The sequence below is a fragment of the Schistocerca americana genome, chromosome 1 (assembly GCF_021461395.2).
Source record: "Schistocerca americana isolate TAMUIC-IGC-003095 chromosome 1, iqSchAmer2.1, whole genome shotgun sequence".
Lineage (NCBI taxonomy): Eukaryota > Metazoa > Arthropoda > Insecta > Orthoptera > Acrididae > Schistocerca > Schistocerca americana.
In genome coordinates, this window is record NC_060119.1 from 385,116,207 (window position 1) to 385,130,870 (window position 14,664).

At 47.2% G+C, this 14,664-nt stretch overlaps 1 protein-coding gene across 3 annotated transcripts in view; it reads right to left on the minus strand.

Annotated features, from left to right (window-relative positions):
* Positions 1 to 14,664, minus strand: part of LOC124601276 (dihydroxyacetone phosphate acyltransferase) — a 125,860-nt gene that overhangs the window by 43,446 nt on the left and 67,750 nt on the right. For all 3 annotated transcript variants that reach the window (XM_047136232.1, XM_047136233.1, XM_047136231.1), the window contains exons 11-12: positions 669 to 833; positions 10 to 179 (exon numbers count right to left, since the gene is read on the minus strand). In XM_047136232.1, the coding sequence (XP_046992188.1) occupies positions 10 to 179; positions 669 to 833 (335 nt within the window). The remainder of the gene's footprint in view (positions 1 to 9; positions 180 to 668; positions 834 to 14,664) is intronic.

Consider the following 14,664-nt stretch of genomic DNA (forward strand, 5'->3'; position numbering starts at 1 on the left):
CACACAAACCTCTTTAGTTTTGTCACTGCCTGAAGTAATACCAGTGATTTCAGTGCTGAAGCCAGCATATCTAATGAGAGAGAATAAGGGTGGCTAATTTCTCCTTTGAGTAGAAGTTCCTCCAGTTCCTTCTGAGCTTGTTGTAATAGCACTTTCTCTGTGCAGGGAACTGCAGCATGCTTGAAAACAGGAGTACATCTATTAATCACCGACAGTGACACCGTATGGTAAAGCACAACCATAGATAAAAATTTACTGTGCAGAAAAACTGAAAGTACATATCACACACCTAAGTATCCATCTGATCAAATATCACAAACATTGAATTGCCTTCCTTATTTTTTACAGAAACATTTTTTTAGCTTTTTGGCTGAAAATTTTACTGACTGTAATTGTCTGACAATTTTATTTCATGGGAATTTAACACCACTACTACTTCTAGTAAAAACACAAACATCACAACCGAAAAGTTTACCTATCAAAATATTCACTAATTATCATTCACAGGCAAATATCTGCAACATAGTCACACTCAGAATAAATTCTAAAACACACATATTCAAAAGTCTAAATACATCATATATTTAGAGACAGTACTGGAAAAATACTTTTCTTTTTTTCAAAACAGATAGAGATAATGAAAAATTAAAAACACTCAGTGAACTAACCTTTCGCACAACATGAAAAAATATGAAATACCCTTCAAGGAAAGGTTGCAGTAAATTGCAGAAGATCTCTCTCAGTTTACGATGATTACCCAGTGCCAAGTTTCCTAATGCCGATGTCTCAATAATATTCAGAAGATCTAGTTGTTTCAATGCGTCTTCAAATTCCTGAAAAACAGGCATTTAAATCATATGGTAAGGAAAGTCCTGACTGAATGTCAATAATTTAAGAGTAAGGGAGATAACTTACTCAATAGCAGAAGTATTGAGTCATCGACAGGGTGCACCCCCCCCCCCCCCCCCACACACACACACACAAGGGGAAGGGTAGCTGGTGGCTCAGTGGGGGACAGCAGGTACCTGGGATAGAAACGTGTGATGGAGAGAGAACAGGTGCAACAGATAGGAATGTGGCACAAGAGCCAAGGAGTTCATACAGCGCACAATGATGATGCTATGGAGGAGTGGATTGAGGGGTAGAGTTGACCATCCAGTGGTGCAATGTGTTGATAAGCACAACATGCTTGAGTTCGACGGCTGCATCACCACCCATGCCAGCTAGGTCTGCCTTCAGCAACAGCTTTTCTAACCTACATAGATTAGAGTTATCTTTGCAAAACATCCTTCATTCCTGTGGACCATCTGGCTTTAATCTTTGCTAAGTAACTGCACCCACACCCTCTACCCAAGTCTCCTCTTCCTCTGTCCTGTGACCACCTCAGAATCCTATGCAACAAGTCATCAGCAGCTTGTGCCACACAAACTCCACCAGCTTTGGTGCCTGTGTGCTGCATTTCTATCCCGCACACCTGCTGCCTCCTTCCAGATCATCAGCCACCTGTTCCCACCCCTCCTCCCACTCACCGACTATTTTCTACCTCTACCCACACACATGACAACCCCAGTCCCAGTGCAGCTGCCAGCACAATGTAGGTGCACATATGTTTGTGTATTCTAGTTTATTAAAGGACTGGTCCAAAACCTAGGAAAGTTTCCATTACTTTTTTTTGTGTGCCTGTTGATGACTCAACACTTGTACTACTATTTTTCTTCCCAACATTTAAACCCAATTTTTGGTACTCTTTCTTTTTAGAGGTTTCACTGTTGAGTGCCCATAAAGAAAAAGAAACAAAGAAAAATCTGTTGAAATTATCTACACAGGAGGCTATATCACTCTAAAGTCTTAACAGATACACGTAATACTGAATATCATCTAGAACACTAGTCTATGGCAACTTTGTTTACAAGCTAAGTTAATATAGAATATGTATGACCTACTTTTTACAGTAACAGTATACAGTCCTTTAAATTGTCTTTACAATGAGCATATACAGATATGAGATTATTAAAAGAAGCAACTGTGCATTTTGCATTACTGAGAGAACAGTGACCAACAACTGACAGTCTGTTAATGTTTTAAATAACTCTATATGAATCAAAAACAGGCCAAAATCCAATGAAAATTATTAACATGTACAGTATCAAGTATGTGGTATCAGAATATAATTCTGATTCACTGTCAGTGTGCAAGAAAAGTGTGAAAACTATCTCCTGCCATATCCCTGAACACTGACAATTATTCCTGGGACGGCCTGTATATATTCAACAATGACCACAAAAAACAGTAGTTAAGGATTGACTACATAGGAAGGGTTTCATATGGTTTTTAATTTTAATATGTCTGTCACAGGGAAGAAGTAAATATGTTCACACTCATGCTTGCGCGCGCGCGTGTGTGTGTGTGTGTGTGTGTGTGTGTGTGTGTGTGTGTGTGTGTGTGTATGGGAGGACGGGGGGGGGGGGGGGGGGGTGGGGGCACTAATAATTATTGACAGACTCCCTCTTTTTCTGTTAGACGCAATCTCTTGTTTTTCAACAGCTTTAGGAACATGGAAGATATATTCTTGGGCTCTCACTAATGAGTTACGATTTGCTGAAAAGACACAGAGGCAGACATCTACTTGATCAAAGCAACAGGTAAAATGTGCATATGTTTGAGAAATGACAAAGTCATCACTGAGATTCAAAATTCAGAACTCAGCGTGGTACCAATTTTGAGAGGGGGAAAATGCCAATCTCTATATGGCAATTCTGATTTACTAAATCACCACCCATTTTCTTTCCATCCTTGCACAGCCAAGTAAGTGCTCAGTCTTTAATGGTTATAAAACAAACAGGCTATAAACTTAACTTTTCTTTCTAACAGAATATCAACAACGAGCTGCCTGTAATCATCAGATTCAGGATGGAAACCAAGCTCAAAAGCAACCATAGAGTGCTAAAAATTAATATGTAAACTGGGGAAACAGGAGTAGCGCCGCAGGGAGAGGAGAGACAGAAACGGACAGAAACAACAGGAAAATTATAAGAAGGGACAAAGAGGTCGGTGTAGAGAGAGAGAGAGAGAGGGGGGGGGGGGGGGGGGGGGCAGCGCGGAGGGGGCGACGACGCGGAGGGGGGCGACGACGCGGAGGGGGGCGACGACGCGGAGGGGGCGACGACGCGGAGGGGGCGACGACGCGGAGGGGGCGACGACGCGGAGGGGGCGACGACGCGGAGGGGGCGACGACGCGGAGGGGGCGACGACGCGGAGGGGGCGACGACGCGGAGGGGGCGACGACGCGGAGGGGGCGACGACGCGGAGGGGGCGACGACGCGGAGGGGGCGACGACGCGGAGGGGGCGACGACGCGGAGGGGGAGACGACGCGGAGGGGGAGACGACGCGGAGGGGACACGGAGGGGGAGATGGGGAGGGGGGAGAGGGGGAGATGGGGAGGGGGAGATGGGGAGGGGGAGGGGGGAGAGGGGGAGATGGGGAGGGGGAGATGGGGAGGGGGAGGGGGAGGGGGGGGAGAGGGGGAGGGGGAGGAGGAGATGGGGAGGGGGAGTTAGTGAGGGGGAGGGAGGAGGGAGGGGGAGAGAGATTTTTAAATGAAGTAGAGAAATAATGAAGGTCGTGGAAGAGAACAAATAAAGATGAAAGTTGGCCAAGAAACTACCACAATGAAAATCAGACAAGTAGGAAAAGAAAAGTGGAGTGACAATGATTATCTGTATGGAAGATCTGGTGTTAAAAGTGTTCTCCAACTGGATCAAGCTTCTAAAACAAAATATCTGTTATGTTATGTGCACAGATCTCTTCTCTGTTATATGCATTCTGTGCTACGTGCCTTTGTGTATGCCTTTGTATACTGCTGGGAACGTGTTAAATAAACATAGTAAAATATATGTTCCTAAATCTGATAATGTTTCTCCATCAAAATTAGTTTACTGTGAAAATACATTGCCAGAGGAAAAAATTAGTGCACTCTTTTAGAGGTTTGCAGTTCATACAAGATCTATTGTTTCAACAGTGCATATGGAAAACATGAAACAATTACATTTACAGATCAACAGCACAAGTGTTTCTGAGGTACCACACGACGATCCATGCTGAAACATACATATTACAATAGGGTGTATCTTCCTTGGGCAGATGCAGGCAATGACTCTGGCAGCCAGTTGATTGTACAGATAGCGAGTACTGTCCTGGGATATGTTATGCCATGCCTGCTTGACCTGTTCATGCAATTCTGTAAGAGTTGTTGGTTGTCAAGCCACACAAGTCTCTTCTTCTCATATTATATCCCTCACTTGCTTGACTGAAGGCAAGTCCAGAGATCATGCTGGCCAGGGAAGTTTATGTATGTCTCACAGAGCATATGAGAGTTTCACAGGCAGTGTGTGGATGAGTATTATCCTGTTGGAACAACACATCACCTTCCTGTTGCAAGAACACCAAAAGAACAGGTCTAACAACATTCCGCACTCACTGAGTGTTGGTTAATGAGCCACCCAGAAACATCAAAGGTGAACAAGAGTTATAGCTCATCACATCCAAGACCATAAGGCCAGGGATGGAGCCAGTGTGTCTTGGATGAATGCACTCTGTGAGACAGCACTCAGCAGCTCTACATCACATGCGCAAACAACCATCACTTGCATGTAGGCAGAATCTGCTTCAATCGCTGAAGACAACAGTGCTTTGAAGTGATCCTCTGACCACACCAGTCAGGATGTGCACATCAATGCACTGGCATGTGTGGAAGAACACTAGAGCTGTGTGTGCCTGTTGTCCCATTGCTAATACCTGGTTTGCAACAATTTGTGTTGACATGTCCAGGCTCATAAGCTCTCTTATCTGTGCTGTGGCAGCTGTCCAATCTGCCATCGCTACCCTTATAATACCCCGATGCTGGCACGCTTCTGTGCTGTGTGGACATCCAGAAACTCATCTACTGGTGGGAGAATGTTCACATAACCACTGACATCAGCAATATTGCCCAACTGACACAGCACCTCCACGTTGTGTGGCAGTTCTCCAAAAGGACCATGTCGCCACTTCGAAGGCCACTGTTTGACCCCTTTTAAACTAGTTAAGCTGGCTGTAGGAAGCCCAACTGCATGTCTGTGGCATGGTTGTCTGCTTGCTTCAGTCCAGGGTTGCTCCAGGTTTCCCCAAGTGAAATTCATTGATATTTCCCTAATTTCGAGACAAGTTTTAGCATTTTACCCTGACAAACTTAGGGATCTCAAGGGTAAATTATGACGTAAGTTGACAATCTGTCATTGCTGCTACAGTGCAAAAAACAATAGTGCAAACAAATATCTAAAAAAACTTGCAAGCGGAAGGTGTTTCCTGATGTGAGCAAAAATCTTAAGTACTAATATCAACATCCTTTGTAATGAACCATTTTTAGATGGAGAAGGCACCCCAAATGGTAAGTGTGTTTCATTAAGACCACTGATATTTTATTTCAATAACACGAAACACATTTGATGATAAAAATATACATTTCCTTGAAGTCACATGACAGATTTAAAATACCTTCACTGAATTCAGAAATAACCTCAGAAGGAAGTAGGCCTCTTGAAAGATGTGTATAAGGCGGGGAAGAATTGACTGCCAATAAAATGTTGGTTCTATGTTCGTTATTGTTGGATATTACCTACTGTGTTATATCCATTGCAGCTGAGTGCATATGCTGCTTCCCTACTCTCTCATTAATACTGCTTCTCCCCATCCTACCACTCCCTTCAGCTTGCAGTCAGCGCTGGCACCAATTCTTGCTGCTAGCCTAGCAGCTGCCGACGAGAGATTAGGCAGGCATGAGGAGTGGTTTGTTTGGATCTGATTCTCAGAGACTTTAAACGCAATGGCCAGAGACAGTGGTCAAGTGTGCATAGGTTGTGTCTGAGTGATTATGTGAATGTGTGTGTACTCTTGTTTTCTGGCAAAAGCTATGGGTGAATATTTAGTTGTGAGAGTGTGGTTGTCTTTTCTAAGTGCCTGTCTGCGGCTCAGTAATCATCATTGGGGTGGGATGTCTCCTTACACATGTACAACTCCACATGAGCACACCAACGGTAAAATCTGTCCAATACACCCAACCAATTCCACAGACTGCTCCTACCTTGCCATTAGCGAAAGTGTAGGTCTATCAACTAAACTGCAAACTTTCTCCAGCATTTTAAATTGGTATGAGTCAAACCAAGCTTTTCATGAAAACGAATGGCAACAGAGAAATTGTTTACAACAGACCATTGGCTTTGTAGCCTAAATAAAAGCTAGTGTTGTTAGTATCATTCTCATCCCCATCCCTCATATTTGGAGCCACGAGTTTCTTCAGAAATAGAAACGAACCTGACAGCATACAACTTTTACATCTGCTCTGCCTTTATTTTATGACACTCTGCTTCCCCATTATCGTCCACTCCATCCCTTCCCTCCTTTCTCATTTACATCCTCTGTTTACTGCCACTGCCTTTCTACATGTTCAATAATTTCTTTTCATTCTTTATTTCTAGTTCTTCATTTTCTTCCCACTTCCTCATTTTCTTTACCTTTCTTTCCATTTGAATTTGATGGTTTTCTTTGAACCTAACACTTATCTTTATCAAACAATGGAAAATTCAGGATGGAATAACAAAATAGTGTGTGTGTGTGTGTGTGTGTGTGTGTGTGTGTGTGTGTGTGTGTGTGTGCGCGCGCGCGCGCGCACGTGCGGCATGCGCACACTTATTTGTGGATTATTACCAGTTCACAGTTATTGCCCTGGAATTCTAACCTCAAATGTGAACACAGTATTATTTCTACATCTATATTCTGAACTTCAGATTAAAACTAAAGAAACTGCAAGAGCATAGGAATTTAAGGAGATGGGACCTGGGTAAACTGAAAGAACCAGAGATTGTAGAGCATTTCAGAGAGGGCATTAGGGAATGACTGACAAGAACAGGGGAAGGAAATACAACAGAAGAAGAATAGGTAGCTTTGAGAGATGAAATGGTGAAGGCAGCAGAGGATCACCTAAGTAAAAACCATGAGGACTGGTAGAAATTCTTGGGTAACGGAAGAGACATTGAATTTAACTGATGAAAGGAGAAAATATTAAAATGCAGTAAACGAAGCAGTTGAAAGCAATATAAATGTCTAAAAAAATGAGATCGGCAGGAAGTGCAAAATGGCAAAGCAGGGCTGGCTAGAGGACGAATGTAAGGACGTAGAAGCATATATCACTAGGGGTAATATAGATACTGCCTACAGGAAAATTAAAGAGATCTATGGAGAAAAGAGAACCACATGTATATACATCAAGAGCTCAGATGGAAAACTCATCCTAAGCAAAGAAGGGAAAACAGAAAGGTGGAAGGAGCATACAGAGAGTCTATACAAGGGTGATGTACTTGAGGACAATATTATGGAAATGGAAGAGGATGTAGATGAAGATGAAATAGGAGATATGATACTGAGTGAAGAATTTGACAGGGTACTGAAATACCCAACTCGAAACAAGGTCCCAGGAGTAGACAACATTCCATTAGCACTATAGATAGCTATGGGAGAGACAGTCATGACAGAACTCTTCCATCTGGTGAGCAAGATGTTGAGACAGGCGAAATACTGCCAGACTTCAAGAATATAATAATTCCAATCCCAAAGAAAGCAGGTGTTCACATGTGTGAAAACTATCGGACTATCAGTTTAACATGAATTCTTTACAGATGAACAGAAAAACTGGTGGATGTCGACCTCAGGGAAGATCAGTTTGGATTCTGTAGAAATGTTGGGACACGCGAGGCCTTACTGACCCTACGACTTATCCTAGAAGATAGGTTAAAGAAAGGCAAACCTATGTTTCTAGCATTTGTAGACTTAGAGAAAGCCTTTGACAATGTTGACTGGAATATTCTCTTTCAAATTCTGATGGTGGCAGGGTAAAATACACGATAGAAGATGTAAATCAACAAAAGTGAAATGAGGATATGGAATGCAGTCGAATTAAATTAACTAAAGCTGAAGGTATTAGAATAGGAAATGAGACACTTAAAGTAGTAAATGAGTTTTGCTATTTGGGCAGCAAAACAACTGATGATGGTTGAAGTAGAGAGGATATAAAATGTAGACTGGCTATGGCAAAGAAAGCGTTTCTGAAGAAGAGAAATTTATTAACATCGAGTATAGATTTAAGTGTCAGGAACTCTTTTTCTGAAAATATTTGTAGGGAGTGTATGTAAGTGAAACATGGAAGATAAACAGTTTATACAAGAAGATAAAAGAAGCTTTCGACATGTGGCGCTACAGTATAATGGTGAAGATTAGATGAGGAGGTACTGAACAAAACTGCAAAACTGGGGAGAAGAGGAACTTGTGGTACAGCTTGACTAGAAGAAGGAATCAGTTGGTAGGACACATTCTGAGGTATCAAGGGACCACCAATTTAGTACTGGTGGGAAGTGTGGATGGTAAAAATCGCAGAGGCAGACCAAGAGATGAATACTCTAAGCAGATTCAGAAGGATGTAAGTTGCAATAGTTATTCAGAGATGAAAAGGCTTGCACAGAATAGAGTAGCATGGAGAGCTGCATCAAACCAGTCTCTGGACTGAAGACCACAACAACAACATTGTGGAAACCACCATGAAGTGCATGGTAATGGGTATTATTAGGGTTTCTTTCCATTCCATTCACATATGCAGTGCAGGAAGAATGATTGTTTGAACGCCTCTGTGCATCCAGTCGTCATTCTAATCTTATCCTCGTGATCCCTACGTGAGCAATATATACAGGTTGTAGTATATTCCTTGAGTGGTCATTTAAAGCCGGTTCTTCAAATTTTGTTAAAAGACTTTCTCAGTATAGTTTACATCATTCTTCAAGAGTCTTCCAATTCAGTTCCTTCAGTACCTCAGTCACTCTCTCCCATGGATTAAACAAACCTGTGACCATTTGTGCGTCCTTATCTGCATACGTTCAATATCCCCTGTTAGTCCTATCTGTTACGGGTTCCACACACTTGAGCAATATTTTAGAACCAGTCGCACAAGTGATTTATAAACAATCTCCTTTGTAGACTGATTACACTTCCCCTGGTATTCTACCAATCAGCTGAAGTCTGACACCTGCTTTATACACAACTGAGCCTATGTGAACATTCAATTTCCCATCCCTACAAAGTGTGACACAGAGGTATGAGTTGGCCGATTCCAACAGTAACTGAATGATATTATAGCCATAGGATACTATTTTTCTTTTCTTTTTGTGAAGTGCACAATTTTACATTTATGAGCATTTAAGGCAAACTGCCAATCTTTGCACCACTTTGAAGTCTCATCAAAATCTGACAAAATTTATGCAGTTTCTTTCAGACATACTTCATTGAAGATAACTGCATCATCTGCAAAAAAAGCCTTATTTTACTACTAACATTGTCTGCAAGGTCATTAATATACAACATGAACCACAAAGGTCCCAGCACACTTCCCTGGGGCACACCTGAAGTTACTTCTACATCCAAGGTAACATGCATCCTCTCTACCAAAAATACTCAATCCAATCACAAATTTCACTTCATACCCCATCTATGATCATACTTTTGACAAGAAGCACAGATTTTTAGAAATAAAGAAATACTCCATCAACCTGCCTGCCTCGATGCACAACTTTCAGTATGTAATGTGAGAAAAGTGCAGGCTGGGTTTCACGCAATCAATGTTTCTGGAATCCAAGCTGGTTGGCATAGAAGAGGTCATTCTGTTCAAGATATCTCATTATGTTTGAGCTCAGAATATGTTCTAACATTCCACAAGAAATCGATGTCAAGGATAATAGACATCAGTTTTGTGGATCACTTCTTGTCACTGGGCCTGACCTGTGCTTTTCTCCAAAAACTGAGGACAGATTTTTGTTCAATGGACTAACTCAGCCACAAATTAAGTATATAATCTGATAGGGATTCCATCAGGCCCTGGAGCTTTGTTCAATTTTAATGGTTTCTGTTCCCTTGTCAGAGCTTGTGTCAATCGACCTAGTGCTGGAACTACTTTTAATACCAATGATCAAACTCTGCCCTTCAACCTCTGATTCGAAAAAGTATACTGAGTAGTAGAGCAGTGTAATAACATGTCATGAGAAAAGGAAAAACACACACTGGGAATAAAGCCTAAAACATGTGCTAACATGTCTGGAATTAAAGTATAAATTGGTTTCAAACTTTCTGACTTGAGAATTCATTCATACCAGCAAAATATTGAAAAGGGACACTTGATAAGGGGAGTAAACTGCAATGGACTGTATAATATGGACACAAAGTGAGAGAAAGACAGTCCACTTCATCAAATGGAAATTACGAATTGTGTAGAACAGATGATATTTGAAAATACAAAACCAAACACTTACACGGAAAAACAAAAGAAGTCACATACAATGAAGGAGAGGAATGGGCTGGTGGTGGTGTGGAGGGGATTAGAACAGAGGAAGAGGTAAATAGGGAAGAAAACTGTGTGAATGTAGATTAATCAATCGATGGATCAAGCTCAAGTGCAAAATGGAGAGGAGAGAGGTGGAAGCAATGGCTCACAGAGATGGTGGTAGGGGTTGGACAGGAGCTAGTAGAATTTGAGGCCAGGAGGACTGCAGGATCATAGGATGTGTCATAAACACATTTCAATTTACACAGTTCAGACACACTTGTGGGATGGGCACATACGGCATGTGTAGTGCAGCAGCCACTGAAGTCATAACATGTTGTTCACAATGGCATGTTCTGCCCTCTTCTATTACCGTTTCTTCTATTTCATTCAAACCTGATCCAACTAATCATTTAATCATGCTCACACCATTATCTCTGTGATTTCCCTCACCCTGTGTTCTATCTTGTTCCCCACACACTTATCCACTTCACTTCACCAAGTGCCACAGACAGCTTCTCTTGCCTGTGCCACGGTGGGCTCACTGATGCCACATTCATATCTTGTTCCTCTCTCCCTCCCCAAATGGTATTCTCTCTTTCCTTCATTCCATCTCTTTCTCCTTATTCCTCTCAACCACTTCAACTGACATAATACAGGTGTGTGTGTGTGTGTGTGTGTGTGTGTGTGTGTGTGTGTGTGTGTGTGTGTGTGTGTGTCATACCATTCAACACTTCACATATATGGTGAGTAGTTACAACACCTCCTCCTATTGCTTTTATTCCCTCAGCACTCTCCAATATTGTATCAACATCAGAAAACAGACATAAACGTAGTTTTAACCAATACTTCTGCAGTGTACTGGACATATTGATAACTAACATAAGAAAGAATGCATAATCTTATTGCAGCACCAAACAGAAACCTAACATATGCTAATCAGCCAGAAAGATTTCATACTCAGTAACTTTTATTTACCTCTTATAGCACTAAACATAGCAAAAGTAGCTAATTCAGAAGCTGGCACACAATTAGTACCTCCATTTATTCACGAATTGTGTTTCTATTTTATAACTTCTAATAAAATAATTTTCAAAGACAAACGTGTCACTAATGATGATTATCTCTAGATCAAGTAAATGTTGTACAGTTAGCTAAACACCATGTACCAATGTTTAATAGCAAAAAGTACAAAAACGGTATTTTAATCAATGTGTGGGATAAAGTCAGCAATTATAGAAAAGTCAGGACAGAGAATGAACGGGAAATAGCCATATAGGCTGGTGTCAGATAAATGGTGTGGTCTAGAGATGACGCAGAAGCTCAAGGAAACCAAAAGTTCATGGTACATAGCAGCATACACACAGTAAAATCTCTTAGTGCCACAGAGCCTGTAGCAAACTGAGGCAGAGACAGCTGCTGGGTTGCCTTATATTAGGCCTTCTACAGACACTCAACGTGACCAGCCTGCAATACTGGCCTTGTTCCACTGCAGACACCCTTGCTGGACATGTGCAGTGTCACACATATCAATATGTTCATTTCTCCACCTGTACATCCAGCAGTGTCACTAAAGCGTCCCCCTAAAGTCATTTCGTTTAACGATATAAAAGTTAAATTGGAGAAGGCAAACAGGACTCGAATCTTCATTCTCCTGGCTCTTATAAAAAGTGTCACCTTCCTCAGAAAGACAGAAGGAAGAAAGATACATAAAGGAAAGCTATGCTGAAGTAGAATATGAGGAAAACATACCTTCCACTCTACTGCATTCTCAGTAGTGAGAAAACACTTTACTTAAATATGAACTTAATTACACCTAAACCACAAAGATAATTATAATTAATATGAACATAGTGGTTTCATATGTCCCACTATGCTAACAAAGAAATGACAATCTTCTAGTAATATAGTAAATTATTTATTCAGTCGATCCTATTAATGAATTACAAAATGGGCACTCCCATCTGTAAGTGAAATACTTACTCCAAAAATGTAAAGAGTAGGGGCGAAGGTGGTGGGAGGCAGGGGGAGACGGAGATGGGGACTGGGAGGGGCAGGAGAAAGAAGGCGAGGGGATAGAGAGCGGGAGGGTTTAGGGACAGAGGGAGGGTGTGGATACAGGGGGCAGAGGGGGCTAGGGGAGTGCGCGAGGCCGAGGAAAGGGGAGGGGAGGGGAGCGCGCGAGGCCGAGGAAAGGGGAGGGGAGGGGAGCGCGCGAGGCCGAGGAAAGGGGAGGGGAGGGGAGCGCGCGACGCCGAGGAGAGGGGAGGGGAGGGGAGCGCGCGACGCCGAGGAGAGGGGAGGGGTGGGGAGCGCGCGACGCCGAGGGGAGGGGAGGCGAGGGGAGCGCGCGAGCCCGAGGGGAGGGGAGGCGAGGGGAGCGCGCGAGGCCGAGGGGAGGGGAGGCGAGGCGAGGGGAGCGCGCGAGGCCGAGGGGAGGGGAGGCGAGGCGAGGGGAGCGCGCGAGGCCGAGGGGAGGGGAGGCGAGGCGAGGGGAGCGCGCGAGGCCGAGGGGAGGGGAGGCGAGGCGAGGGGAGCGCGCGAGGCCGAGGGGAGGGGAGGCGAGGCGAGGGGAGCGCGCGAGGCCGAGGGGAGGGGAGGCGAGGCGAGGGGAGCGCGCGAGGCCGAGGGGAGGGGAGGCGAGGCGAGGGGAGCGCGCGAGGCCGAGGGGAGGGGAGGCGAGGCGAGGGGAGCGCGCGAGGCCGAGGGGAGGGGAGGCGAGGCGAGGGGAGCGCGCGAGGCCGAGGGGAGGGGAGGCGAGGGGAGCGCGCGAGGCCGAGGGGAGGGGAGGCGAGGGGAGCGCGCGAGGCCGAGGGGAGGGGAGGCGAGGGGAGCGCGCGAGGCCGAGGGGAGGGGAGGCGAGGGGAGCGCGCGAGGCCGAGGGGAGGGGAGGCGAGGGGAGCGCGCGAGGCCGAGGGGAGGGGAGGCGAGGGGAGCGCGCGAGGCCGAGGGGAGGGGAGGCGAGGGGAGCGCGCGAGGCCGAGGGGAGGGGAGGGGAGGCGAGGGTAGCGCGCGAGGCCGAGGGGAGGGGAGGGGAGGCGAGGGGAGCGCGCGAGGCCGAGGGGAGGGGAGGCGAGGAGAGGAGAGCGCGCGAGGCCGAGGGGAGGGGAGGCGAGGAGAGGAGAGCGCGCGAGGCCGAGGGGAGGGGAGGCGAGGAGAGGAGAGCGCGCGAGGCCGAGGGGAGGGGAGGCGAGGAGAGGAGAGCGCGCGAGGCCGAGGGGAGGGGAGGCGAGGAGAGGAGAGCGCGCGAGGCCGAGGGGAGGGGAGGCGAGGAGAGGAGAGCGCGCGAGGCCGAGGGGAGGGGAGGCGAGGAGAGGAGAGCGCGCGAGGCCGAGGGGAGGGGAGGCGAGGAGAGGAGAGCGCGCGAGGCCGAGGGGAGGGGAGGCGAGGAGAGGAGAGCGCGCGAGGCCGAGGGGAGGGGAGGCGAGGAGAGGAGAGCGCGCGAGGCCGAGGGGAGGGGAGGCGAGGAGAGGAGAGCGCGCGACGCCGAGGGGAGGGGAGGCGAGGAGAGGAGAGCGCGCGACGCCGAGGGGAGGGGAGGCGAGGGGAACGCGCGACGCCGAGGGGAGGGGAGGCGAGGGGAACGCGCGACGCCGAGGGGAGGGGAGGCGAGGGGAGCGCGCGACGCCGAGGGGAGGGGAGGGGAGGCGAGGGGAGCGCGCGACGCCGAGGGGAGGGGAGGGGAGGCGAGGGGAGCGCGCGACGCCGAGGGGAGGGGAGGGGAGGCGAGGGGAGCGCGCGACGCCGAGGGGAGGGGAGGCGAGGCGAGGGGAGCGCGCGACGCCGAGGGGAGCGCGCGACGCCGAGGGGAGCGGAGGCGAGGGGAGGGGTGCGCCCGAGGTCGCGGCGAGGGGAGGGGTGCGCCCGAGGTCGCGGCGAGGGGAGGGGTGCGCCCGAGGTCGCGGCGAGGGGAGGGGTGCGCCCGAGGTCGCGGCGAGGGGAGGGGTGCGCCCGAGGTCGAGGGGAGGGGAGGGGTGCGCCCGAGGTCGAGGGGAGGGGAGGGGTGCGCCCGAGGTCGAGGGGAGGGGAGGGGTGCGCCCGAGGTCGAGGGGAGGGAAGGGGAGGGGTGCGCCCGAGGTCGACGGGAGCGCCCGAGGTCGACGGGAGCGCCCGAGGTCGACGGGAGCGCCCGAGGTCGAGGGGAGGGGAGCGCCCGAGGTCGAGGGGAGGGGAGGGGAGCGCCCGAGGTCGAGGGGTGGGGAGGGGAGCGCCCGAGGTCGAGGGGTGGGGAGGGGAGCGCGCTATGTCAAGGGGAGGGGAGCGCGCTATG